This window comes from Drosophila montana, unplaced genomic scaffold (genome assembly GCF_035044405.1).
Source record: "Drosophila montana isolate Dmon_TW-CO22-7 unplaced genomic scaffold, ASM3504440v1 contig_1505_1, whole genome shotgun sequence".
Classification (NCBI taxonomy): Eukaryota; Metazoa; Arthropoda; class Insecta; order Diptera; family Drosophilidae; genus Drosophila; species Drosophila montana.
In genome coordinates this window covers 5,226,849-5,251,281 of record NW_026996452.1, presented here as the reverse complement: position 1 = coordinate 5,251,281, position 24,433 = coordinate 5,226,849, and the positions used below count along the sequence as shown (strand labels likewise).

The following is a 24,433-nucleotide window of genomic DNA, read 5'->3' as shown; positions in this document are numbered from 1 at the left end:
GTATTTTAATACAAATATGCGAATTGATAGATTTTAATAATATTTTTTGTGTATATATTATTTATAATATTAAGTTAATAATTTTATATTAAACCAATATACCAATATACGTTTTTACCATTTCCATAAATTGTAGTATTTCTTCCAGTTGGTATATTTTTTGGGATCTGAATTTGTGATATTTTTGAGCATAAAGCAAACTGTCATACTATATACAATAAACGAAGCGTTGTGCATTTACTTTGGTAGATTTTATGGACTAGTATTAATGACCTAACTGTATGCAATTAACCAGAAAACAACTGAATTGGCATGGATTGCACTGATCTAAATACTTTCGGGGATGATGACGTTATTGAGCCGTGCCGAACATGCGGCATTTATTTCATTTCTAACCATGCAATCATACAGCCGATATTTACAAACGGCGCCGGCGACATTTTCAATGGCAACATGCAGGAAATAGTGGAGCAAATGAAAGCCTGGAAACTTGAAGTAGCTATGAACATTGTTTGTTAGACAACAATTTGAAATTAACTCCTATTACAGGTGGACAGAAACGACGGGCGGCCTCAGTACATGTGCATTGCGTGCATTGGTGAGTTCGAAAAAGTGCTGAACTTTAAGCGCAGCTGCCTGGAGACACAGGAACAGTTTGATGAGCTCGATTACAAGCGTGCACACAATGGGGTTGTGATTAAAAAGGAAATAGATCCGCAAAGTGAGACGGAGAAATATTGTGGCTTCATTTATCTCGACACGGACGAAGAGGAGGGCAGCGAAGAGGATGGCAGCAGGCGCGTCTGTGCTCCCCTCGATATACCACATGTACCTATCAAGGAGGAGCACACGGCTCGTGTGCCACAAGAGACGCAATATCAGCCAGCAGCGCCTTTGGTTAATCATCTGCACGAGGAGGCCACCTTTGCACAAGTAAAGCCTGAGGAGCTAGCCGCTGCAAATGGCTTTAGCTCTACCCTGTTCGAGCGTTCGCCTCAGCCGAATGAAAGTCAAGATGACGATGATGATATTATTAAATTCACCTATGAAGATGATGATAGCGGCGAAGCATTGGTCACGCTACCAGCTCCAATCGAGGAGCCTGGCGTCTATTGCAAGCTATGTGGACATGCTTCAGCCAGCAAGGAACAGCACAACGAGCACATGAGTCGCATACATATGCTCAAGGATTGCGAGTGCCATATATGCGGCAAGAAGTTTGCTAATGCACACGAATCACGTCTCAGGTTTCACATGAAATGGCACAAACTACAAAAGCATCTCAAATGCCCCATCTGTGGCTTCTTCTGTAACTCCAAAGATACGCTCAAAGAGCACAAGCTAGCGGTGCATACGCGCTCTAAGTGTGATTTCTGTGGCAAGAGTAAGTTGTATGCAATTAACTATTTCCTTCCCTATCAAGGTCATATTTTGTTTTTCAACCATCAGCTATGAAGCACCGGCAGCTACAAGCTCATCTCAATCGACATATAGAGGGTAAGAGTATTCAATTATATTCGTTGCTGATTCATAGGTTAATCATTTATGCATTTTTGACGCAGAACATGAGGAAGAATTGGCGCGCAAGCTGGGATCAATGCAAACAATAGAAACTTCCAATACAGCACAGCCTGATTTGATACAGTGCGCCTTCTGCGAGTGCACATTTGACGATGCCAATGAGCTGCAAATGCATGTGCTGACGACACACCGAACGCCGCCCGAAGAACAGCCAACGGTATTGGAATCGGCAATCGAACCGGAGCAGCTAACTCCAATTGCTGCGTCAAGCATCGGTCAATCAGACTTTTCAAACGAGACTTCACCAAGCACAACAAATGCCATGCAAGATGATACCAATAGGAGCCAACATTCCAGCAATCCGCGGCACACCAAGTCACTGTGCGAATGTAGTATTTGCGGCAAAACATTCGATTTAAAAATTAAACTTAACCGACATCTAAAACAGCACACTAAGGCGCCATTCTGATGGATAAGCGATGTTCGTAATCCGCTACAAGCAGCTGAAAGAATGGCCATAACTGGATAGTAAACACACACGCACACTCACACATAGCCATAGTCATGTCATTGTTTATATTCAATTGTTCATTTAGTTTATCTTAATTTTGTATACTTCATTAGCAGATAATTTCGTAGAAAACATAGGCTTCATTATTTTGTGTTGCGGCTGCGTCGTTGATGCGATACAGTGTGCTAGAAAAGTATGTTGCTAAATTAAAGCAGCTGCTGAACTTTTATTATGGAAATTTTTGTCTGTCTGTTATTATATTAATGTACAGCTGTATAGGTCTTTTTCTTCTAAATAAACATTATAATAGGTTTAATGAAGCTGTGCATTGCCCAACTTTTCAATTCTCATATAATTATACGAAGCAAAATTTGTGTTAAACTTTTTGCTTAAAAATCGTAATTTACATATGTAAACTACTATATATAGATATATATAAATGATAAAGGTTAAATCCAAACAACTGAATATGAAAACAACATAGTTTTAACAAGCCTCTGCCATGTGCTCCATTTAATTTCCATGCCCCCCGCTCGCCGTCTTCAGCACAGCTGCGGGTAACAGTTTGGTGTTTAATGTTTTGCCAGCCACCGCATCAACAGTTGCCGCCGTCACATTACTCAGTTTGACGCCGCTGCCGGCGCCAACGGCTGTTGTCGCCGTGGCCATGGGTATCACTTTCAAGCTGGACAACGGCTTAAGATTGACGCCCTGCAGTCCGGGCGTAAAGAACAACTGTCCGCCATTGTTTTGAACAGCAAATACAAGATTGTTGGCGGGTGTTGCATTGGTTGTTGCCATTGTTGTTGTGGTGCTCACATTGCCACTGCCACTGCTGGCAGCGAGCAGCACATTTTTGCCCAGACGCAGCGTTTGTCCCGCACCAGCGCCGATAAGCAACGTTTTGGGCGCACTCGCAATGCCGCTGGACGTGCCGGGCAGGCTATTACTGATGGTCGCGGTGCTGTTCACGGTGGCGCTGCTGCTGGTGGCGAGGCGCAACAATTGGTTGCCCATGATGACCGTCTGCATGGGTGCGCCTGCCGCATTGCGCGTTGGAATCGTCTGCAATAGGTATATGTTATAGGTGCTTCTTGAAAATTACAATTCCACGTGCTTACCGCTCCCTGTAGCTTCACCGTCTGCCCGCCAATTACAATGTTTTGCGCCGTCTTCATGGCGCCGCTCGTCAGCGTTGTGGCTGTGGGCGTTTGAGTGCTGACCCCTGTATTGCCGCCCAGTTTAAGAGTCTTAGCATGCAGCAGCAGCGGTTTGCCAGGCACAACTGTCGTCTTGCCAATGATCTTGGGCACCATAGACCCGGCTGTCACAATTCGCGCCGTTGTCGGAAGCTGCTTGGTCGTGGTCACTTGCTGCTGTTGGCCTTGGCCGCTGGGCGACAGTGTAATGACATTGCCACCGGCTGTGGTTGTGGCCAGCTGTATGAGCTTCCCAGCGTTCTGTTTTTGCAGTAGGCTCTCCAACGTCAATATGTGGCCGCCTTGTGTTGCTGTGGCCGTGCCAACGGACGTTGTTGCTGCCACCGGGGTCGTGCGTATGATACGCGTTGTTGTCTGCGAGGCACCAGCTGCTGTCGCCACCGGCTGCTTGAAGCTCTGCAATACAATGCGCTGCTGCTGCGGCGAGAGATTCGCGGTGGCCAGCGGCTTGGCCTGCCCGGCCATGGTACTGAGTATTTTAGGTGCCGCCTTTGGCAGCGCCTGGAACACAATGTTTTTGTTCGACGAAATTGCCGTGTTACCTGCATATAGAAAATCAGAACGGAAAATATGAGCATAATTTTATGAAAAACTGAAAGCTGATACTTTAAATGCATTCGCACAAAGACCTTTGGATATAAGTATCAATCCGATCTGATGGTTCTGTGAAGACATGAAGTAACTTCAGTAGAAGCTTTAGTCTGCAGTCAGGACGAACTGTTTTATGTATTACCCATAGCGCATTACATTTTGAGTATCAGCTATTTTTTTTAGAAATTGGCATATGTTATGCACTTACCCACGAGTATTCGCTGCTGTGGTTGAGGCTGTTGTTGTTGCTGCTGGTGCTGTTGAGTTTGTGCAGCAATTGCGGCCTTCTGCTTCAGCTGCTGCTGCTGCAGCGTGGCAAATGCCTGGGGCGACATCTTGACAATGGTACCCGTGCCGCTGGCTGTCGCATTGGCAATCGGACTGCCGCTACCCGTGCCCGTCGGCTTATTGCTGACAATGGAGACAGCGCCAATCTTTTGCTGCAACGGACGCACTGTGGTCTGTGCAAGCATTCGAGGTCCAAGTATTTGAACAGGCGCCGTGGGCTTGGCTGCCGCCGGACTGGCTGGCAGCTGTACAACTGACGGCTTGCTGCCAACTGTGCCTGCTCCACCGGCGGGCATCAGGCGTATAATATTCTTAGGCATTTGCGGGCGCGCGGGCGATGCTTTATTCGGCTGGTGGTGCTGCTGCTGTTTCTGCTGTTCCAATGGCACAATGAAGCTACCAGCTTGTCCACCCGGTGCTGGCGTCTGTGCGGGCGTATTGATGACAATGGGCTTTTTGATGGCCAGCTTTTTGTTGGGCGTAGCGGCCACATGCACTGTTTGCAGGCCACTGGGCGTGGACACCAGTATGGGCGTAGTATTGCGCGTGGGACTGCATTTGAGCCCCGTCTGCTGCTGCTGTGGCATTTTTGGCGATGTTTTCAGTAGCTGCACGGTGCCAGCGCCTGGCGCTGTGGGCGATCTTTCAAGCAGGGTCACAACGCCGCTACGCTGCGTGGCCTTAAGCAGAGATTTCTGTGCAGTCGCTAGCTGCTGGGTCGGGACTGCACCGCTCGTTGCAGTTACGGTTCCAGCGGGCGTGCCACTCGGCGGTATATGATACTTGAGTGGCGGCACCGGCGGACATTTCACCTGCAACGGCAGCGTTGATTGCTGATGCTGCTTTTTGATCAACACAGCACCGACGGCTGGTAGTGCAGTTGTTGTGCCCGTTGCTGGTGTTGTTGCAGTAGCTGCCACCAATGCGGGCAGCTCCTGTGCCGTGTCCATTGCGTCATCCTTCTTTGGCTTATTGTGCTTGCGCTGCTGCTGTTTCTGCTTGACCATAGTTTGGTTCTGGCGATGCATACGCTCAAAGTCCGCCTCGCTGCGATTGCGATGCAAATAGATCCAGATCTTTCGGCGCGCATCATAGCGGACACATGGATCCAGGCCGCCATGCATGCGATCTAGCGCACCGCTCACAATCGTTTGCAGCACGTTCTCCGCCGCCTGGCGATTGATAAACTGCGAGCACTTCAACAGCTCCGATATTTCTGAGCGAGTGCCCTCGCCGTTCGGCAGCCGTGCAGTGGCATCACGCACCAGCGTCAATATGGTAACATATGGCGGCCTGTCGTCCACCATGACGGCATGTCCGCGTGCCTTATTCAAGGCCAAACTCTGCGTATAAATGCCCTTGACCGGACCCACAACGCTCTCATAGCCGTGCATTCGATATGTGAAGGGACGATGCGGTTGCTCGAAGCGCAGACGCTCCTGCCGCTGAAATTCCAGCATCTCTGCTTGCGTGGCTACACGTACCGCCCAGCTGGTGGGACAGCGTGGCGGCGGTGTTGGCGTCATATCTAGCACCGCAGTGGGACTTAATTGCTGCTGTGCCGGGATCTGTTGCAGCGGCAACTGTTGCACAGTTGGGTCTTCCTTGCGTCGCTGCAACCAAAATTGGCAGATCGCTTGCAGACGCGCATCCGAGTCTCGGCCAGCGCCAATCCACTGATAAATGTTTAGCTGGGTTTTATGCTCAATGTAGGGCACATATTCCGCCGGCAGCGTGACGAAGTCACCAGATAAGAAGTTAACAGCCGATTGCAGCAGTTGCGTCCAATCGTTGGGCAGCTGGCGTAGCCAGTCCGGTGCCCCACCAGTACAGCTTTCCGTGCGCCACTTGTGCAGCTGCGACTGCAGCTCCTGGTAGGTCAAACGATGCTGTGGCGTGGACACAAACAAATCGCGCAACAGTGAAAAATAACAGGTGTGTGCACGTGGCGTGCCAGTTGTTGCTGCATCCCTTGTGGGACTGCCGGTGATATGAGCGCCAGCCTTGACCAATGCCCGGGGCGAGCTGCTGAACAAGGTACGCGACGCAATGGGCTCCAGTTTGGGCAACTGTTGTGCGAGGCCAACTGCAGCTGCATTCGCAAATGTCTTCGACATTTGTTGCATTGGCTCCGTCTGCTCCTGCAATTCCTGCTGTAGCTCCTCCTCGTCGGGCTCCAGGGCAGCGCGTCCGTACAGATGCTGCGGATCATCGGTGAGCAATTCGGCTGCCTGCTCCGTTTGCTTGGCCTTGCCACCAATGGGCACCAGGGCAGGCGGCTCATTGACCTGCTGATTGAAACGCGCTGTTAGTGCCTTCGGCTTGCGTCCTGGCTTAAAGCTGCCCACAAACTGGGCGCGTGTGCAAATATCACGCAGTCGTATATCAGCGGTGTCAAAGTCCGGCAATTGCTGAAACCAAATAGATTTGTTTTACTCTCATCATATTTTCTATTGATTCTAGTAATTATGAACGAAAAATATATCATATTTTATATAAACAAGAAGGTCTTACGCAGGGGCTAATTGTTATGCAATATTTCGTTTTCAGCGGGCAGAAAGCCAGGATTGAATATCCTACCGATATATTTTTAATCAATATTTAATTTATCGATATCAAATGAGCGCGTAAAAATTCAACATTTCAACCGATCCCTAAAAGACTAAGATTATATAAGTCGATTGCGCTCTAATTAGTTCATTACATTAGAATGATTATTAATTTGAATTAATTTCCAGTATCAGAAAACCGCTAACAGTAATTTTAAACTAATTAAAATCGTAGAAATGCTGGGAATCCTTTCGAATTAGTAGTATTAATCGAAACCTGTTAACTCTTTTAAATAAATAAAAAGAAATGTCATCGCTTAATGTAGGCATTAATTCGTATTTGAGTAATATCAAACTGAAGAAAACAATAAAAATGTTTACCACCGTTTCAAGATCTCTTATATATATATCTTGTTTACTGCATTTGCAGTTAAGCTGTGCCTCTTCTTGGACTAGGCTACTCGCATTTAAAAATCGTGACACGCACCCATATCTAATTCGCTACAGCTGGTAAAAATGCTTTACTCACCGGTTGCTGCAGTTTCCGTCGCTTGTAGTCGCGTAGGTATTTCTTAAAGTTTTTCTCATTGAGCGGCTGTATCTTATCTGACTGCATCCTCCGCAGCACCTGCTCATCATCCAGGCCTGGCCGGCGCTTGAAGAAGGTACTGTAAATGCATTTCTTATCCGCCGCATTTGATGGACGCGAAATTGTTTCCGTTTTCAACTGTCGCTCCTCGTCAATTATGGCGATCTGTGCAGCCTCCTCATCCTGCTCGTCGGCACTGATGTCGCCGGGCTGCAGCTGCAGATCGCGTGCCAGCTGCACGAGCTCCTGGCAGTATCGTTTGCGTGCACGGTCCACACAGAATTTGTTCTCTCTGTGAAGTGTCGGTGTTTTCCGTTTACGTGGGCAGGGCTGCGCCTTGAATGTGTCACCTTCTGGCGGCGGCGCCATTCCATATACCTGCTGCAGCATTTGCTCGCGGGAAAGAAACAGCTCCTTGGCCAAACGACTGAGTCGTTCGGCTTGTTGGAAGCGACGCTCACGTCGCTGCGAACGCTCAATGCTCAGACGCAGCTGCAACACATCCGGCCGCAGACTGCCCTCCTCCAACTTGCGCTGCAGTCGCAGCAATGGAGACTGCCCAAAGCGCTGCAGTCCACCGTTGAAGAGCTGCAGAAGCGTGCGCTGCTGTTCCGCTGCCGCCTGAGAAGGCCCCAGCAGAGCTGCATAGCTAGGCAGCAAAGGCTGCAGTTGCGCCTGCATATTGTTGGGCAGCATTTGCCAGGTCTCTACGGAAAAGAATTCATGGAAGACGCTCGCATTCTCGCAGAGGCCGCGGGGCAATCGAAATGTGTGCTGCTCACTGAGCTGAGCCAGTTCGAGCTCATCGGATTGCGTAGTGGTGCCATCATCCGATTCGGAATCGGTACGCGTGTCCTGGTCCGTGGCGTCCTCTTCATCGTCGTCGTCCTCATCGCTGGAGTTGCTGCTAGAGCTGCTTGCCGTTTTTTCACTGCTGCTAGTGGCGCTACTGTTGCTGCTACTACAGTCGCTTAGCTGGCCCCCATTGTCATTGATGTTGTAAGACCCGCTGAGCTCCTCCTCCTCTTCCTCGGATTCCGGGTATGGCATGCTGCTGCTGCTGATATTGTTGCTGTTGTTATTGCTCATAGCTACTTGAGGTTTTTTGTCGTTTTTACTCAATTAATGAATGCAGCTTTGCTTCTCTTCGCACACTGGGCAAATTTTTTCTCTACACTAATTTATAATTTTTGTCTCTTCCGCTGCCTCGTTATATCAAACATATTTGCTGCTTGTTTTCCTCTTTTTTATTGCTTTTGCTTCTTCGGCTGGTAGCATGTTTTCTCTGCGTTTTTTGGTGTTTTTCTTTGCTTCGTATTTTCGGCACGTGTTGGCAGCGCCTAACAGTTAAATTAAGGTATGGCAACGCTATACGAAATAACAGCTGACTACATGCAAATTCAATTAAATAAATGAAAATTAATTTTAATTTAAGCAACATTCTTTGGCACTAAAATCAAAAATTTAAACTTTATTAGTAAATAATAGTTTACGTAGGCATGTCTGCAAACTCGATCGAAATGGAGTACATATTATAGTTTTAAATAACAGTGACAAGAATGTGATTGGGAGACTACATTATATGTAAGACACGGGTAATCCATATTTTAATTTGTACAATAACTCGCTTAAATATCAATTAGTTTGTTCCCAATCAGCCTTTTACTTAATGTAAATTGTGATCCTTTAGATATCCAGTCACAGGGTGAATAAATAACAGTTATACGAATACTACTCACCTCTAGTGTCGGCGCTAGAGTTGCCCTTGCCATTATCAACATCTGTGTGTTTGTGTGCTGTGTATACCAGCAAATAAAATTTTTAGCGGCGGCGTTGGCAGTGCGATGCTAATGCTTTATTTTAAATATATGTAATTCATTTTGATTTAATAAATTTATTCATAAATAATTTATAAATGTGCAGTGAGTACACTGCAAGTGCAGTGCAAAATGCAAAAAGCAAATGAAAAATCGCAATAGGTGAGTGGCGCATTTGCATGTGTGTGTATATATGTACATGTGTATATGTGCGGTGCTGAGCGCGTCTGTGCCAAAAAGCGCGGCGGTGGAATGTTGAAAAATTAACCATTTAAAATCGTTTAAATGTCGTAAACTTATAATTAAAGATTATGTGTGTATTTCCATTTTGCAAACAAATAGTTTGTTTAAAGTCCGCAACCAACCGAGCCACATAAAGGTGCAACTAGAGCATTTGCAAAAAAAAAAAAAGGAAAAACTGAAGAAGCAGGGCGCAACAAAAACGCCGAAAGCAAACGCGCATCGAACAGCAGATCAGCAAATTGAACTAAAATGAAAAATTTGCAACAAATAAAATGTACTCGATTTTGTTGTGTTTACTTTTTTTTGTTAAACGTTTTAGCTTTGTTCGAAATTGAGACGCGGCGCAAAGAAGCTCCTACACGCTGTTACCTATGGGAGAGGAAAAGTCGGACCCTCGGGAGACATTTGTTGCAACTTTGATCAATCCACTGGACGGCGACGATAGCAACAATAGCAGCAACAAAAGCGGCAACAGCGGCGAGCAAAATATCAAAAGTATAAAAACGGAGCAACCAGACACAAGCAACAATGACAACGAGAACTCAACAAAAACAACTATTGAAGCGAACAAAACAGGCAGCAAAAGTAATGGCATTAACGGAAACGCAACAGCTACAACTGCAGCAATCAATTCACTAACTGACGCGGTCGGCTCGGACGATCAAACTGTTACTGACGACAAGCCAGCATTCAAAATAAGCATTGTGCCGCTGGAGAAACTGCTTGCACAGCCAAACAACAAGAGCAATAACAGCAGCCCCAGCACCAGGTCCACAAGAAACGCCGCCAACGTTAACGTCAACGTTAAGGCAAAAACAAATTTAAGGCCAGCCTCTGTACTGCCACCGCGCAAAAGTCGCAACAAAAACGTTTCCATTATCGAACTCAGCGACGACGAGGAGTCAACTGACGAAGAAGAGATTGTTGTGCAAAAAGCCAAACGCAATTCACGCATAAGCTCCTCATCGTCGGAGCAAAGCAGAGGACGCTCCAAGAAGCCTCCAATTAAACAGAGTTTACTCTCAAAGCTGCTAATTGACAGCGACAGCGCGACAAACGAGGAGCCCACACAAAAGCTACGTCGTTGCGTAGTGCGCCTAAAGCGTCTAAAGCTGCCCGCAGCATCAGCAGCAGTAGCAGGACGCGAAACAGCTGCCAAGCAAGTGCAGTCAAAGCGCAAGATGAGCACTGATTCGGAACTGGAGCAGGCGAGCACCTCGAAGCGCAATCGGCGCGATAAAACTGTCAGCGATAACGACTCCGATTACAAGGCAGCTGATGAGCCAGCGGAATCGGAGCAGGAAAAGCAAGAGAACTCTGATACCGAGGCTGAGGATGCTGAGGATGCTCAGAGCAGCGCCAGTGAGGTGATGCCACAACGGAAGCGTCGCAATTTTGGAAGCAAAAAAGATGCCGGCTCCGCACAGGACTCATCTGATTTTGAGCCCGAGGACAAGAAAAAAAAGAAGCGACGACGCATTAAAAAGAATTCCAGTGGCGATAGCGATGATGGTGACGACGAGAAGAACAAGAACAAGCGCAAGCATATACGCAAAATAATCAAGACTAAAGATTTGGATTTGACCACCAAGGAGGCAGCCAAAGAGGAGGAGGATCGCCGCAAACGTATCGAGGAGCGCCAAAAGCTCTACAATCGCATATTTGAGAAATCGGAAAGCATTGAAATAAGTGAATTGATACTAGACTTTGACGAGGATTCTAAGAAGGCACTGCTCCAGGTAGACAAGGGTCTGCTTAAGAAGCTAAAGCCTCACCAAGTGGCGGGCGTCAAGTTCATGTGGGATGCATGCTTCGAGACGCTCAAGGATAGCGAGCAAAAGCCCGGCTCCGGCTGTATACTGGCCCATTGCATGGGCCTGGGCAAAACGCTACAAGTGGTCACGCTATCTCACACGCTGCTCACAAACACTCGGCGCACCGGCGTGGAGCGTGTACTGGTCATCTCGCCACTGAGCACCGTAAATAATTGGGCTCGCGAGTTTGTACACTGGATGGCATTCGCCCATCGACGCGACATTGAGGTCTATGACATTTCACGCTACAAGGACAAACCGACGCGCATCTTCAAGCTAAACGAATGGTACGAAGAGGGCGGCGTCTGCATACTGGGCTACGATATGTATCGCATTTTGGCCAATGAAAAAGCTAAGGGCTTGCGTAAAAAGCAGCGCGAACAGCTGCAGCATGCGCTTGTCGAGCCAGGCCCAGATCTGGTTGTTTGCGATGAGGGTCATCTCCTGAAGAACGAGAAGACATCCATTAGCAAGGCGGTCACACGTATGCGCACCAAGCGTCGCATTGTACTCACTGGCACGCCGCTCCAAAATAATCTCAAAGAATGTAAGTAAATGCCTCAATGACACTTGCTTTTATGCAGTAATGACACTTGATTTAAGTAACACTGAAGCTTGGCCATCATTTAAAGAATGGCAGAGATTATATTGCCTTAGCTTTAAAAATCAAATCTTAAAGACTTACCAAAATAAATCTCCTCAGGCTATTTGCAATCTATTACTGCTCATTACAATTGCATCTGAAGCTTTCACCTAGTCTAATTTTTCAGGAATGCTTTAAGCAAATATCATCATAGTATAATCCACAAGAATATTAAATATTAATCTATTTTTTTTTTTACTTAGACTATTGCATGATTCAGTTTGTGAAGCCAAGTTTATTGGGCACATATAAGGAGTATATGAATCGCTTTGTTAATCCGATTAGCAATGGTCAATACACGGACTCTACGGAGCGTGATTTGCGTCTGATGAAGCATCGCTCGCACATTCTGCACAAGCTGCTCGAGGGCTGTATACAGCGTCGGGATTACTCAGTGCTAGCGCCCTATTTGCCTCCTAAGCATGAGTATGTCGTTTATACGACACTTTCTGAGCTACAGCAGCAGCTATATGGTTATTATATGACCACGCATCGGGACCAGGGCAGCTCTGATATTTGCGGCAAGGGTGCACGACTCTTTCAAGACTTTCAGGACTTGCGTCGCATCTGGACACATCCAATGAATCTGCGCGTGAACAGCGACAATGTTATTGCAAAACGTTTGCTGAGCAACGATGATTCTGATGAAATGGAAGGCTTTATATGTGATGATTCCGAGGAGGAGGATGCGGTTTCCAATTCATCGGACAGTGCTGAATCGTTTAAGTCGGATGCCAGTTTGACCCTTGTCAACACAGATGCCGCAGGCGGCAGTAAAGGAAAGAGTCGCAAGACGCGCAACGGTGTACGCTCTGGATTGGTGGACAGCGATTCGGATGTGGAGCTAATGGGAGGCGGTGTATCTGCGCAGAAGGATGATCCCTCTGAATGGTGGAAGCCCTTCGTTGAGGAGAGGGAGCTGAACAATGTTAATCATTCCCCCAAGCTGCTAATCCTGATGCGTTTACTGCAACAGTGCGAGGCCATTGGTGACAAATTGCTTGTCTTCTCGCAGTCCCTACAATCCTTGGATGTTATCGAGCATTTTCTCTCTTTGGTGGATAGCAATACCAAGGGCTATGAATTTGAGGGTGAGTCGTATTGTGCTTTATCCAAATGTTAATAGAAATGCGCCATAAATTAACATTTCCGTTAAAAAATATCCATTTTCGTAATGTTTTCTTTTTCGTACCGCAGGTGACGTGGGCAACTTCAAGGGCTGCTGGACACCCGGCGAGGATTACTTCCGCTTGGATGGCTCCTGCAGCGTGGAGCAGCGTGAATCCATGTGCAAAAAATTCAATAACGCCAGTAATTTGCGTGCCCGACTCTTTCTTATCTCGACACGCGCTGGCGGCTTGGGCATAAATCTTGTGGCCGCTAATCGTGTGGTCATCTTTGATGTGTCGTGGAATCCCTCGCACGATACGCAGAGCATCTTTCGTGTCTATCGCTTTGGTCAGGTGAAACCATGTTACATCTATCGTCTCATTGCCATGGGCACCATGGAGCAGAAGGTTTATGAGCGTCAGGTGGCCAAGCAGGCAACGGCCAAGCGTGTTATCGATGAGCAACAGATCTCTAGGCATTACAATCAAACCGATCTAATGGAACTGTACACATATGAGCTCAAGCCGACCGTTGAGCGCGAGATGCCGCTGCTGCCCAAAGATCGGCTGTTTGCCGAACTGTTGACGGAGCATGAAAAGCTGATATTCAAATACCATGAGCATGATTCGCTGCTGGAGCAGGAGGAGCACGAGAATCTAACTGAGGAGGAGCGCAAATCCGCCTGGGCCGAATATGAGGCGGAGAAGACGCGCGCTGTGCAGGCGTCTCAGTACATGAGTTATGATCGCAACGCCTTTGGGGCACAGATGGCCAGTCAGTTTGGCAATGCCTCTGGCAGCGTTACGTCTAACAAGATCTTTGGTTTCCGTTCGGATATTTTGTTGCAGTTGCTCAACATGAAAATATCGAAAGATCATCCGGAGCTAACACAGAATCAGGTCATACAACTGGTGCCCAGCTATCTGCAGCAATTATATAATGAAATGAACAATGGGGATCCCACCATGTACAAGGATCTGCTGCAGCTGCACACGCACATTGTGCATCCCAGCGGCTTGTACATGAATCCCTTGCTTTATGCCAATCAAAATCCATCAGCGGCGGGCTACAATCAAGGCACCGGACAGGCACCTGGTGGCGCTGTTGCGCCCACCAATGCCAATCCGCCCGGCTTTGAGGCGGACAAGGTATACGAGATTGACTAGATCGGATCTATTTGTGTTTAAGAAATCCATCATATGCGCACACACCGACTCACGCTAGGGAGATGTAGAATTGGAATTGCGATTGCTACAGCGATTGCTTGGCATGTTGCCTCATTCAACATTACATATGTGGTTTTTTTTTTTTCCAATTCGATGTTAGTTAATTGACGCTTTTATTTTCATTGGGAACAAAACAAATAGCTTTGTTTTCACACATTCATGATTATAGCCCAAGCATAAGTTTATATAGTTTCTATCTCTGAATTAAGTTTAAAACTGTCCTAATACATTTAGAATTATATTAGATATCGATACCAATACACACTCACACAAACACACATAAGCGAGCAAACATATAATGAGTTATATATACATAGATATAGTAGCTATTATACGCGATCTTTACTAAGGTCTACAAAATTTAACTACACACGCAGCAAAATAACAAACAATAAATGGCACAGAATACGAATACGAAACATACGTATTTTTTGTATGATATAAACAAAAGAAACCTTACAGGGGCACTTATTCCATATTAAACTTCTTGTTAATAGGATCCAAGAGACATTTCCCACTCTCCCAACAGCCGACCTAGCCGACTGTCTCTTTATACAAACTTGCCTCAATTGTAAGACATTCTTGATAAAACTGCAAAGCTTCAACTACTCGTATAGCTATTACATCGGATGTACACAGTCGAAAGACAACTTCCTTGTTTATATATAAGGGTTTCATTTATTTAAAGTTGTATAACTTATGTTTTATATTACGTGCTATAATAGATAATCATTTGGGCGGCAGTTTGCCCATCATGCGCAGCTGCTGTATTTGCTGCGCCTGCAGTAAATGCTGTTGTCCTGCAGGCAGTTGACCTACGGGCGGCAATCCGCCCGGTGGCATGCCGCTCATTAAACCGGGTCGCGGTCCGGGGCCGCCCATAGGCTGCATGCCAGTAGGGCATGGCCCTGGCATCATGGGCGGCGTGGGACGATTGTGTCCTTGCTGTATGTCCGATAGACAGGCCTTCCACTCTTCCAGACGATTATAGTGTTTTTGCAGCAACGCTTCTTTACGCTGTATCTCAATGCTGAGATCTTGATTCTCATCCTTTATGAGCATATAGGGTTTCAGAGTGGAAACAAGAAATCGTTTTTGCAGAAAGAATGCCTCCATTTGGCGTGCCACATCAATAAAACGATTTGTTGTTTTTTGCACATCCAGCTCGATTTCCTCCTTATTGGTGCCGGAGTTCGGTTCCTGTTTTGTTAGCGACAGCAGACAGGCCTGAAAAGCTTCCTCGAATTCGTCCATTAAATTGCCCGCACCAGCTTCGTTATTTGGTGTAGACATGCTCCTTTTTGTTTATTTCCCAAATTGTAGACGTACTTAAGCAATTGTAAACAAGTCTAAAAAGTTCGCAAAATAACGCGTTGTTCTTCGAAGCATTAAAAAATACCTAAAATAAAAGACGGTCATCGGTCAATCGGGTAGAAAAACATCAGCTGTTAATCGATAACTTTAGGCAAATCGTAACTATTTCAATTGCGGGAATGCCGCAGTGCTTTTTGTCTTACCATAATAGCTTGCATGTTGCGATAAAAACGGTATTTCAATAATGTTAAAATGAGTGCACGCCGCATCATAAGGAGCCTGCACACGGCAAAGTGGGGTCTTCTAGCTCGAGTTCCCCGCCGTGCCAATCCGGGCATGAGCTATCAACTGCAGGATTTGCAGCAGCAGAGTGCCGACGCGAGTGAGGATTATGCTGACATGGAAGCGGATTTTATGTTCGTCCATCAAACAGATCGCCAACACAATGCTCAACAGCAACAGCAACGCGATCGTGTACGCCAGTTCATGATCAAGCACAAATATTTTCGCGAGGTCAAATTGCTAAATTTGTTGCTGTACGCGGAAAAGGAGCAAATGCGTCTGCTGCACGAGCGAGATCCGGACGAATGGAGCGTTGAGCGACTGGCTGAGAGTTTTCCGGCAACACCGGAAATTGTACAGAAGGTGTTACGTTCCAAATGGCGGCCACAAAGTGTGGAACGCATACGCTCCCACGATGCCAGCGTCATGCACAACTGGACCGAATTGCACGCTGGAAAATGCGCGGGTGTACCTCCAGAGCTTTTGCATCACCTGCAAAAGTTCGCACAGCGCCAGCGACGAGACCTGCAACAGTTAACGCCAGAGCAGTGGCCAACGCGACCGGAGCTACCAGTACCCCAAAAAACTGAGTTTCGTGCCTTATTGGGCTACGAAGGCAACAAGCAGCTGACAACAGGAATGTCTGCCCAGCGAACAGACCCGCGGGGCATGGTTCCTTCGGCGTCTGAGGATGAAACCTATTTACTGGACAAAGTTAAAAACAAGCGAAAAATGCGCTTGCAAGAGTTGAAGGAGTCGCAGCTGGTGCCCCAGCAACAGCAACAGCTGGAACAACAGTTGTCCAATTTAAGCGGTACGGGTGTGTTGCCTAGTTTTGTGCAAAAATTCGAGCGCACTGAAATTGTGATCAGCGTTGCGGACCAGCGTAAATATGAGATGAGCAAAGTGAAGGATCGCATTGTTATACCACGCAAATTATACCGTCAAGGAGCCACATATCGCGTGGAGGATGCCTATTACGATGATGATGGGGAGTTTCTGTACCGTGTGCCCGGCATGACGGGAGACAATCAGTAGCACATTAAATACAAATTAATAATGCTAAACACCGTTATGTATAAATGTCCGTTGAATAAAATACAAAATGTCCTATTCATTGGAATAAATATGGTCACACTTTTGTATAACCTATCTGCATATGGCGATTGTCATTTTGTACCAGTAACTACCAAAAATTTACCAAAAATGGAGGAATAACGTTGTGTGAAATAATCCTCCAAAAAAATATTTTTGGCAACCGATTATAAAACCATAAAGGAAAACAGATCCAGTGGACTATTAAACAAAAATGGGAACCAGATTTGGCAAAGGTCGCAGCCGTGTCAGCCCTTAGTAAATCTATAGCCTTGCCTATCGACAATTCGAATAATTTCCCACAGGGAAATTAGTGTAATTTTAAAATTTACGTTTATAGACATGTAATATTTGATTGATGTATACTCAGTTGTTGAAGGCAGCAGCGATAAGATCGCTTCCAGCTAGTAGTGTATCGGAGGCAACAGTTATTTGGGCGCCCGTCAGTTTGGCCACAAAATCACAGGCTGCAATCTCTGCATAATTAGCCCCGCCCACCACAAACACAAACAAGTTGCGAAGTCGCAGCGGAAAAACATCAGCTGTCTCTGTTGGCGCCATTTTCAACTGCGCCGCATAGGCTTTGGGCGTATTAGCCTCTGCGCCCACATGCAGCTGCAGACCCTCGATCATTGCCAACTTGGTGGCCAGCTGCTCGGCGCTGTTGACATTAAGAAGCATGGAGCAAAGCTGAGCCGCCAGCGGTATGTACATACCATTAAACACAAAGCTGGGGCAGGATTTTAGAGCAGGATGGCCACTGGTGCTACCACAAGCAGGTTGCTCCACATCTGCGCAGGATGTCAACAACTTAAGACGATTAGCATTGGCCTGAAATTCGGTTTGCTGGAACTTGGGCAGCGGCAAATTGGACAACAGCTTGGCAGATGTTTTGCGCTCTGGAACCAGCACCGGCAATAAGCCCGCCTGGGCCAGCTGCTGAAAAACGCGCAGCTCCCGATGCCCAAACATGTTGCAATAATTGCGAGCAAAGCTCTGCAGTTCCTCGGGCGCAACGCCTGCGCACAAATGCAGCAAGCAGAGCAGGCGTAACGTATTGAAACGTTGTCCGTCCGTGGTCAGCAGCTCATCGATCTCGGTGAGAAGGCGCTTGCGTGATACGTTGTTTAGGATGTCCTCTTCTAGAGTTTGAAGTCGGCGAAAATTGCCCAGCATTTGTATGACAATCTCGGAAGCATTTAGATGGCGCAACACTTTGGCCTTCAGCTCCGTTAGTTTGGGCAGCTTCCGTGCCACGTAGTCGTGCATTTCCTCTAGCTGCATTTCGTTAAGTTTCTGCAGCTCCAGACCCAAAGCTTTCACCTGAGCGCGTACCAAGCTGCTAGCCTGTGCGAAATGTTTGTAACGATTATCGCCATAAATCTCATCACAGTCAGAGCTCAGGCGTATGCAACTGGGCTTGCCTGCGTTTGGCGGTGGGCCAGTTTTGCCTTGGAGAAGTTGCAGCTTTTGATTGCGTATCTTGTTGTTGGCATTGTCTATGATTATTTCGCCAGCGCGCAGCTGAAACACCTCCAACAGCAGACCTGCATAGATTGCGGGTGTTAGCAGTGTCGAGGTATAGTCCTTGTCTCTGTCAATAATTAGCCAGGCACCAAATTCTGGTGGATTTGGGGGCTTCGGTATCTTTCCGAGAGCCTTCAGCAACTGCAGCAGTTGCGCCGAGTGGTTGCCGAATGTGATCGTTACAGTAGGCTTCCCACAGATCATTTGCAGCAAGCGAAGGCTCGTTGCCACAGCAGGCAGTACAGAGCTATTGCCTTGCAGATAGAGACCTTCGTAGAGCTGTGTCAACGAGCGATAAGGGAAGAGACCGGGGCAGAGATTAAATATGCTGTTAGTCAGAATTTAAAATTAATGGTAGGTCCATCTACATAAACCCCAAGTCTTGCCACCCCACACTCACATTAGGCAGCTCCAGACTGAGCACACCTTGATCGAGGTATATGAAATCCCAGTTATAATGATGCAGCTGCACCACACCCCACAGTCCCGCCTGTTCCAAAAGTGCATGAAAATATGCATAGCAGCTGGGCACGCAAATAATATGAAACATACGCAATGCCAAATCCGTTGACTCACTGGGCGCGTTTATAGCCACCTGCTGCAACTGACGCAGCAGCGTTTGATATGTGCCCAGTAGACTTCGTATCATGTAAATATGAACTTGATCGGCGGCGCGGGGCAGACGTTGTTTCGCATCATGCTTGTAAATGCGCTGGATGCCTTTTAACCTAGAAGAGGTGTTCCGTTTATCACAGATGTTAAATACTCAGAAATTCACTCACTTAAGCCAGGAGGCAGTGCACACATGTTCCAGCGGCTTAATCAGCTCTGGCTCCAAGATGAGCTCCTTTTTGCCCGGTATGGAACATAGTATGGCCTGCAACTATAGCGGCCACACAACAATTTCTATTTCTAAGCTATTGAATTAGTTGTTGCACACACCTTTTCCTGCGCTACCAATTGAAATCCTTGGAGTTTCTTCTCCAACGTCACTTCCATTAGAGGGAATCGCCTGCGATACTTTCTGCCTAAAGCTTATCGATTCGTGTGTTCTACCGATAGCGGTTTACGATGTATCGATTTTACTTTTTTTTTATTCTTATTTATTTATTCTAAAAGGAAACTCGCTAATTGTTTAGTTTAGGTATCGCGAATAAAGAAGTTCCAATCGAGTCGGGTTTTGGCAATCAGTTGATTTTAATATACACCTGAAAAGGTTTAATCAGTAGTTAAGAACTATCATATGCAAATTTTGTAGACAGCTGTATCCTCAACTATTAAACGCTCATCTCGAAGAATTTACTCGTTTGGTGCTGTCAGGCAAGTTTTATTTTCTAATTATTTAATTTTTTATGCAGCATACAAACTACATATATTTAGAAAGTATCGTGACTCATTTGGACCTGTTTTGCTTACGTGAACTGTATTAAATAGCGGTACAAAACTAAACAATCAAATTTAAATAATTTTCGATAAAGAATATTAGTGCTCACTGTTATTAACAGATGAGCAAATGTTAAGTTAACATCATTCGCCATTTTTTTTTCTCGTTCCTTCTTTTTGCTGTTGCAGCGCGTGGCAGTTGTGGTCCCGGTTCGGTGCATTGTTAATTGCAATATTGCAAGATATTTTAGCTCGCATCTATTAAAAAACAAACGCCAAAATGAAAATCTATAAGGATATCATTACCGGTGACGAGATGTTCGCAGACACCTACAAAATGAAACTGGTCGACGAGGTTATCTATGAAGTCTATGGAAAATTAGTCAGCCGCTCCCAGGGTGATATTGCTATCGAGGGTTTTAACCCATCGGCCGAAGAACAGGACGAGGGCACAGACGCCAGTGTTGAAACTGGTGTCGATGTGGTTTTAAATCATCGTTTGCAGGAATCGTTCGCCTTTGGAGACAAGAAATCCTACACTCTCTACCTGAAGGATTACATGAAGAAGGTGCTGGAAAAGCTACAGGAGAAGTCACCTGACCAGGTCGATGTGTTCAAAACCAACATGAACAAAGCCATGAAAGACATTCTGGGCCGTTTCAAGGAACTGCAATTCTTCACGGGCGAGTCCATGGACGTTGATGGCATGGTAGCCATGTGTGAATATCGTGATATCAATGGCGAGAGCGTTCCAGTTTTTATGTTCTTCAAGCATGGTCTTGATGAGGAGAAGTGCTAAGAACATACTTCGTCTCTGTGTATGTCTCGACTTGGTGACTTGCGGCAACAGTTACAATAAGCATCGCCCAATCCAGGCACAACAGCAAGAGCCACCACTGTACATACACACACCCAAATATGCAGACAGACAGCAGACACACATACTCACGCATACCTATTACATATTTCTAACGGATTTTATTAGTTACAGTTTTTCCTAATTCTTGGCAACAGTTCGACGAAATTTATGTTTATGTTTAGGCAAGGTCCAAATTTTCAATTTGATTTCGTAATATTATTTAGTATCAATGAATATAACTGTTAATTGTATGAGCAAAATTTGTAGTTGTAGCATGAGGCGAACCGGGAAGAACAAGTCCACCAGGAGCCACACTCACACAGTAGCTAAAAATAACTAAATTATGGTAAAACTATTGTAATTGAAAACAGCGTAATTTAATACTTTTATAGCAATTTTGTATGCTTTCGTTAACGTTTTGAATACGGATTGTCAAAAGAACATGATATTCATTCTGAAAAAAAGTACGAACATTTGTATGTAATAAAAATAAAAACAACATTAAACGGAAACCATATACACAAACTGCAATTTCAAATGATGTTTATTGTAACACCCTTTTTTCCTAGATGCTTCAGGTAGGCGCAATTGAGATATCATTGCAGCTGCCGACTTACGAAGGTTTGCTTTCACCGGTATTTTTTTATTGCTGCGACTCTCCCCTTGAGCCATGACTCAGCCAAGGTCTGGAGATTTTTGACAACCGAAATGTTATTGACCTTTGACAATGATACATACGAATACTTGTCGACAATTCTTGTCATGCGCAATACACGTATGTATGTACATCAATCCTACTCTGTTGGCATCTATACACCACTGTGAATAAAAATGTCCTACATTTTGTACAATTTGTTGCTTTCGATATAACCTCAAACAACTGTATACCGTTTTTCTGCAATATATAAACCTATTTAAGCAGATTTCTGTGCATGTGTGTATAAGCGTGCGTTGTTCCGAGGTGCCGCCTATCGCTACTAAGCACACATTCGCACTCTCAAATAGAATATTTAAATACACACACATACATACAGACGCACGTGTATACCTGTTAGATCGCGTGTACGCTTGTGTACAGTATGCGCTGCCTGTGAACACTTTATAGGGCACAAATTTGAGCACGGGCAACGGAAATTCAAATTTGGGACGGTAACGCTTTTGAATCAGATGTCCAGTTGATAATCTGGCAGCTTTTGACATACATACACTTGCGAGAAAAATGAATTTAATCAATTTGTTTATAAATATAACAATAAAAGTGGATCCTATCAGATTACAGCCGTAAAGATAACAATTTTATAAAAATAAAATTCTGGAGCCCAATATCTGAAAACATTCCAGTTGGAATTTTAAGTATTTAAGAATAAGATCAATCCAGCGGGAAAGACAACTAACTTTTTGAATAAACAATCAATTCTGTGTGTATAAAAACGCTATTAACAAATTCTATTTTATTTCGTTCAGATTTTGATGCAGCAAAAACTGGCTCTTGCAAGTATTTCCATTTAAATAATGAAACTTGGAAAAATGTATGTGTTTTCAGTCAAATTTCATTAAATGTGTATAGTATGTGGGTTTGATCTTTCGAATTTAAAAAGAAGACTAAATAATTGCATATACTATTTTGAATGCATAAGTTTGGGACTTATATATTACAATTATACTAAGTTTATATATAAACAGCAGTTGCTGCATTGTTGCACTACGTTCACTTTGTTTCGCTTTTGATAGTATTGGAATGAGTCGATTTAACAAGTTAAAAAAATAAATTAACAAAGTTTCCCAAATTACTCGTACAACTTTCGTTTACACTTTACAGCTCTTGGTTGTTTTTTTTATAGCGCACTCAGACTAAGAAACTAAAATTTAGGTAAAAAAGCACATAATTATCATCGTACTACAATACATACACACACAACACACGCTGCTCAATATACATAGTAATCATATATATATGTATATAAAGATAATAGAAAACTGGAGCGCCGCTCATCACACATAGTCGAGCTGTATATATATCTGTTTCACGCCCACCGCCTCAAAGATCATGCGCGTATGCGTTACCACATACGTGGGATCCACATTCTTGGACACTTCCAGCTTGATGGCACCCACATATATATCCGAGCAGAGCGTCCAAAAGTGCGGCTCCTGAACCGAATAGACGCCGGCCAGGCCGGTCACCTTTTGATAGCACTGCAGCAGGGAGCGATCCAAGGCCGAGGGCTGGCGTTGCATCAGTATCAGTATGGACTCTTTAATCAAACTAAGCACGCTGAGCGCAATTAGTAACGCTATGAATATGGAGCAAATGGGATCCGCTATCATCCAGCCAAACATTTGCATAAGCACAGCCGAAATAATGACGCCCACCGAGCCCAGTGTATCGGCGAGAATGTGAAGAAAGACGCCACGCATGATCTGGGAGTTACTGCCACTGCCAAGATCATGCGAGTGCCCGTGGCTTCCGTGATCATGCGAGTGCCCGTGACCTGTAACCAGCAGGAAAATAAGAATTACATGAAAATAACATGGTGTTAACCTCAACTTACCATTGTCCAAAGAGATGGCCTGATGATTATGATTGTTGTGATCGTTGTGGTTGTGGGAATGACCATGACTGGACCCACCGTGGGAGTGTCCATGTCCGCCGCCGCCGCCACCGTGCGAGTGTCCATGTCCGCCATGATTAAAGGCATAAATGCCTACGAGGTTTACTAGCAGGCCCAACACAGATACCACAAATAAACGCTCGTGTTTAACCTCTGGCGGCTCTATTAGACGCTCCACTCCCTCGGATAGTATGAAGAAAGCAATAAAGAGCAGAAACAAGCTGTTTACAAAGCCCGCGAGAACCTCAGCGCGCACATAGCCATAGGAGAACTTATCATTGGCCTTCCATTTCGTAATGACGGAGGCAGCAAGGCCAGCTAACAGACCCGTGCAGTCGAAGAACATGTGAAAAGAGTCCGAGATCAAACCTAAAGATAAGTAAATTTAAGTTAAGTGTCTCAGACTTGGATAAGATAATGTGCACATGCTATATGCTAAGCTCACCCAAGCTGTTTGTCAAGATGCCATAGAAGAGCTCGACAAAGGCGAAACTCAGATTAAGCAGCAGAAAGAGAAACAAATTGCGTGAATTGCGATCGGAGAAGATGAGGCGCTTCCAGCTGTTCACTTTCTCCTTCACGCGGTAGGCAAAGTTGCTGCGATCCTTGTGCGTTAACGGTATCATTGTAGCGGCAAATGTCAATAACGTGCGTTGGCCTAAAAAACCGAAACAATAAAATAATTGCACACATTCTCTACTTGTTATCACACACATACGCACACACACTAGGGTTTTTTTTTAATTGTTTGCATACGTGGTATTATCGTTGGGCTAAGCTCTGGCCCCACTACAGCTGGCTCTGTTGCTAAACGCTTAAAGAATTTCTCTGCAGCGTCGGCGGCAACTTTTCGTGTAAATGACCCGCACGTACCGCTTCCTGCTACGTTAACGTGCCGCTCGAACGGCCGCTTATTTACACAGGTGTTTGCGGATCCGTTTTTGTTTTTGATTTTTTGTATTGTCTTATTGAGAACTTGCAATTTAATTCATTTTTTTTAAATCAGTCGAAAAATACAACCTGCAACCAATCTGCCGTGTTGTCATTAAATGTATGTGAATGTTACCCAGTAAACATTCTTTACGTTATAACGGCGATAGGGTTGCACAGCTAACAGAAATGACATTCACACAAAACTATCGAGCGTGATTAGCAAGACAAATTGTTTCAATAGTTTATATATTATATATATATTTTACTTCATTTTTTAGCTGTATTTTTTTTTTGCTTGTAAATACA

At 45.3% G+C, this 24,433-nt stretch overlaps 8 protein-coding genes across 12 annotated transcripts; 4 read left to right on the top strand and 4 right to left on the bottom strand.

Annotated features, from left to right (window-relative positions):
- The first annotated feature begins 201 nt into the window (after nucleotides 1–201).
- E(var)3-9 (Enhancer of variegation 3-9) lies at nucleotides 202–2,352 on the top strand. Its single transcript, XM_064693234.1, has 4 exons — nucleotides 202–495; nucleotides 550–1,384; nucleotides 1,450–1,497; nucleotides 1,563–2,352. The coding sequence occupies exons 1-4, from the start codon at nucleotides 313–315 to the stop codon at nucleotides 1,988–1,990; spliced, it is 1,494 nt and encodes a 497-aa protein (XP_064549304.1). The 5' UTR covers nucleotides 202–312; the 3' UTR covers nucleotides 1,991–2,352.
- Nucleotides 2,227–8,663, bottom strand: LOC135435868 (nuclear factor related to kappa-B-binding protein). Its single transcript, XM_064693106.1, has 4 exons — nucleotides 7,210–8,663; nucleotides 4,052–6,542; nucleotides 3,154–3,794; nucleotides 2,227–3,097 (listed from the first exon to the last, which is right to left on the bottom strand). Exons 1-4 carry the CDS (start codon nucleotides 8,356–8,358, stop codon nucleotides 2,546–2,548), a joined length of 4,833 nt encoding a protein of 1,610 aa, XP_064549176.1. The 5' UTR covers nucleotides 8,359–8,663; the 3' UTR covers nucleotides 2,227–2,545.
- Nucleotides 8,664–9,057: 394 nt separating this feature from the next.
- Nucleotides 9,058–14,541, top strand: XNP. The gene is made up of 4 exons (XM_064693146.1): nucleotides 9,058–9,248; nucleotides 9,649–11,690; nucleotides 11,990–12,877; nucleotides 12,984–14,541. The coding sequence occupies exons 2-4, from the start codon at nucleotides 9,701–9,703 to the stop codon at nucleotides 14,060–14,062; spliced, it is 3,957 nt and encodes a 1,318-aa protein (XP_064549216.1). The 5' UTR covers nucleotides 9,058–9,248; nucleotides 9,649–9,700; the 3' UTR covers nucleotides 14,063–14,541.
- A 236-nt stretch (nucleotides 14,542–14,777) lies between these two features.
- MED28 (mediator complex subunit 28) lies at nucleotides 14,778–15,508 on the bottom strand. Its single transcript, XM_064693379.1, has one exon. It carries the CDS (start codon nucleotides 15,413–15,415, stop codon nucleotides 14,852–14,854), a length of 564 nt encoding a protein of 187 aa, XP_064549449.1. The 5' UTR covers nucleotides 15,416–15,508; the 3' UTR covers nucleotides 14,778–14,851.
- A 104-nt stretch (nucleotides 15,509–15,612) lies between these two features.
- On the top strand, nucleotides 15,613–16,870 carry LOC135435975 (neugrin). Its single transcript, XM_064693296.1, has one exon. It carries the CDS (start codon nucleotides 15,689–15,691, stop codon nucleotides 16,754–16,756), a length of 1,068 nt encoding a protein of 355 aa, XP_064549366.1. The 5' UTR covers nucleotides 15,613–15,688; the 3' UTR covers nucleotides 16,757–16,870.
- A 224-nt stretch (nucleotides 16,871–17,094) lies between these two features.
- Vps33B (vacuolar protein sorting 33B) lies at nucleotides 17,095–19,437 on the bottom strand. Of its 2 annotated transcripts, XM_064693212.1 has the most exons (4): nucleotides 19,283–19,437; nucleotides 19,123–19,223; nucleotides 18,741–19,068; nucleotides 17,095–18,619 (listed from the first exon to the last, which is right to left on the bottom strand). In XM_064693212.1, the coding sequence occupies exons 1-4, from the start codon at nucleotides 19,337–19,339 to the stop codon at nucleotides 17,180–17,182; spliced, it is 1,926 nt and encodes a 641-aa protein (XP_064549282.1). In that variant the 5' UTR covers nucleotides 19,340–19,437; the 3' UTR covers nucleotides 17,095–17,179. The 2 variants fall into 2 exon arrangements, with proteins under 2 accessions (XP_064549282.1, XP_064549291.1); XM_064693221.1 differs by lacking the exons at nucleotides 18,741–19,068; nucleotides 19,123–19,223 and having other exon boundaries at nucleotides 19,283–19,390.
- Nucleotides 19,438–19,898: 461 nt separating this feature from the next.
- Nucleotides 19,899–20,880, top strand: Tctp (translationally controlled tumor protein). The gene has a single exon (XM_064693393.1). It carries the CDS (start codon nucleotides 20,004–20,006, stop codon nucleotides 20,520–20,522), a length of 519 nt encoding a protein of 172 aa, XP_064549463.1. The 5' UTR covers nucleotides 19,899–20,003; the 3' UTR covers nucleotides 20,523–20,880.
- Nucleotides 20,881–21,996: 1,116 nt separating this feature from the next.
- On the bottom strand, nucleotides 21,997–24,258 carry ZnT86D (zinc transporter 86D). Of its 4 annotated transcripts, none has more exons than XM_064693286.1 (4): nucleotides 23,909–24,258; nucleotides 23,640–23,852; nucleotides 23,135–23,563; nucleotides 21,997–23,074 (listed from the first exon to the last, which is right to left on the bottom strand). In XM_064693286.1, the coding sequence occupies exons 2-4, from the start codon at nucleotides 23,818–23,820 to the stop codon at nucleotides 22,575–22,577; spliced, it is 1,110 nt and encodes a 369-aa protein (XP_064549356.1). In that variant the 5' UTR covers nucleotides 23,821–23,852; nucleotides 23,909–24,258; the 3' UTR covers nucleotides 21,997–22,574. The 4 variants fall into 4 exon arrangements, with proteins under 4 accessions (XP_064549356.1, XP_064549345.1, XP_064549337.1 ...); XM_064693275.1 differs by having other exon boundaries at nucleotides 23,913–24,258; XM_064693267.1 differs by having other exon boundaries at nucleotides 23,917–24,258.
- Between the last annotated feature and the right edge of the window lie 175 nt (nucleotides 24,259–24,433).

Coding starts and splice junctions, on each gene's coding strand:
- LOC135435868 (XM_064693106.1), bottom strand. CDS start 8,358: ATGAGCAATAACAACAGCAACAATATCAGCAGCAGCAGCATGCCATAC. Junction 3,795..4,051: donor ACAGCAGCGAATACTCGTGG/GTAAGTGCATAA, acceptor TTCTATATGCAG/GTAACACGGCAATTTCGTCG. Junction 3,098..3,153: donor CGGTGAAGCTACAGGGAGCG/GTAAGCACGTGG, acceptor TACCTATTGCAG/ACGATTCCAACGCGCAATGC.
- XNP (XM_064693146.1), top strand. CDS start 9,701: ATGGGAGAGGAAAAGTCGGACCCTCGGGAGACATTTGTTGCAACTTTG. Junction 11,691..11,989: donor CCAAAATAATCTCAAAGAAT/GTAAGTAAATGC, acceptor TTTTTTACTTAG/ACTATTGCATGATTCAGTTT. Junction 12,878..12,983: donor CAAGGGCTATGAATTTGAGG/GTGAGTCGTATT, acceptor TTCGTACCGCAG/GTGACGTGGGCAACTTCAAG.
- MED28 (XM_064693379.1), bottom strand. CDS start 15,415: ATGTCTACACCAAATAACGAAGCTGGTGCGGGCAATTTAATGGACGAA.
- LOC135435975 (XM_064693296.1), top strand. CDS start 15,689: ATGAGTGCACGCCGCATCATAAGGAGCCTGCACACGGCAAAGTGGGGT.
- Vps33B (XM_064693212.1), bottom strand. CDS start 19,339: ATGGAAGTGACGTTGGAGAAGAAACTCCAAGGATTTCAATTGGTAGCG. Junction 19,069..19,122: donor TGCACTGCCTCCTGGCTTAA/GTGAGTGAATTT, acceptor CACCTCTTCTAG/GTTAAAAGGCATCCAGCGCA. Junction 18,620..18,740: donor TCAGTCTGGAGCTGCCTAAT/GTGAGTGTGGGG, acceptor TCGTTGACACAG/CTCTACGAAGGTCTCTATCT.
- Tctp (XM_064693393.1), top strand. CDS start 20,004: ATGAAAATCTATAAGGATATCATTACCGGTGACGAGATGTTCGCAGAC.
- ZnT86D (XM_064693286.1), bottom strand. CDS start 23,820: ATGATACCGTTAACGCACAAGGATCGCAGCAACTTTGCCTACCGCGTG. Junction 23,564..23,639: donor CATCTTGACAAACAGCTTGG/GTGAGCTTAGCA, acceptor ACTTATCTTTAG/GTTTGATCTCGGACTCTTTT. Junction 23,075..23,134: donor GGCCATCTCTTTGGACAATG/GTAAGTTGAGGT, acceptor TGCTGGTTACAG/GTCACGGGCACTCGCATGAT.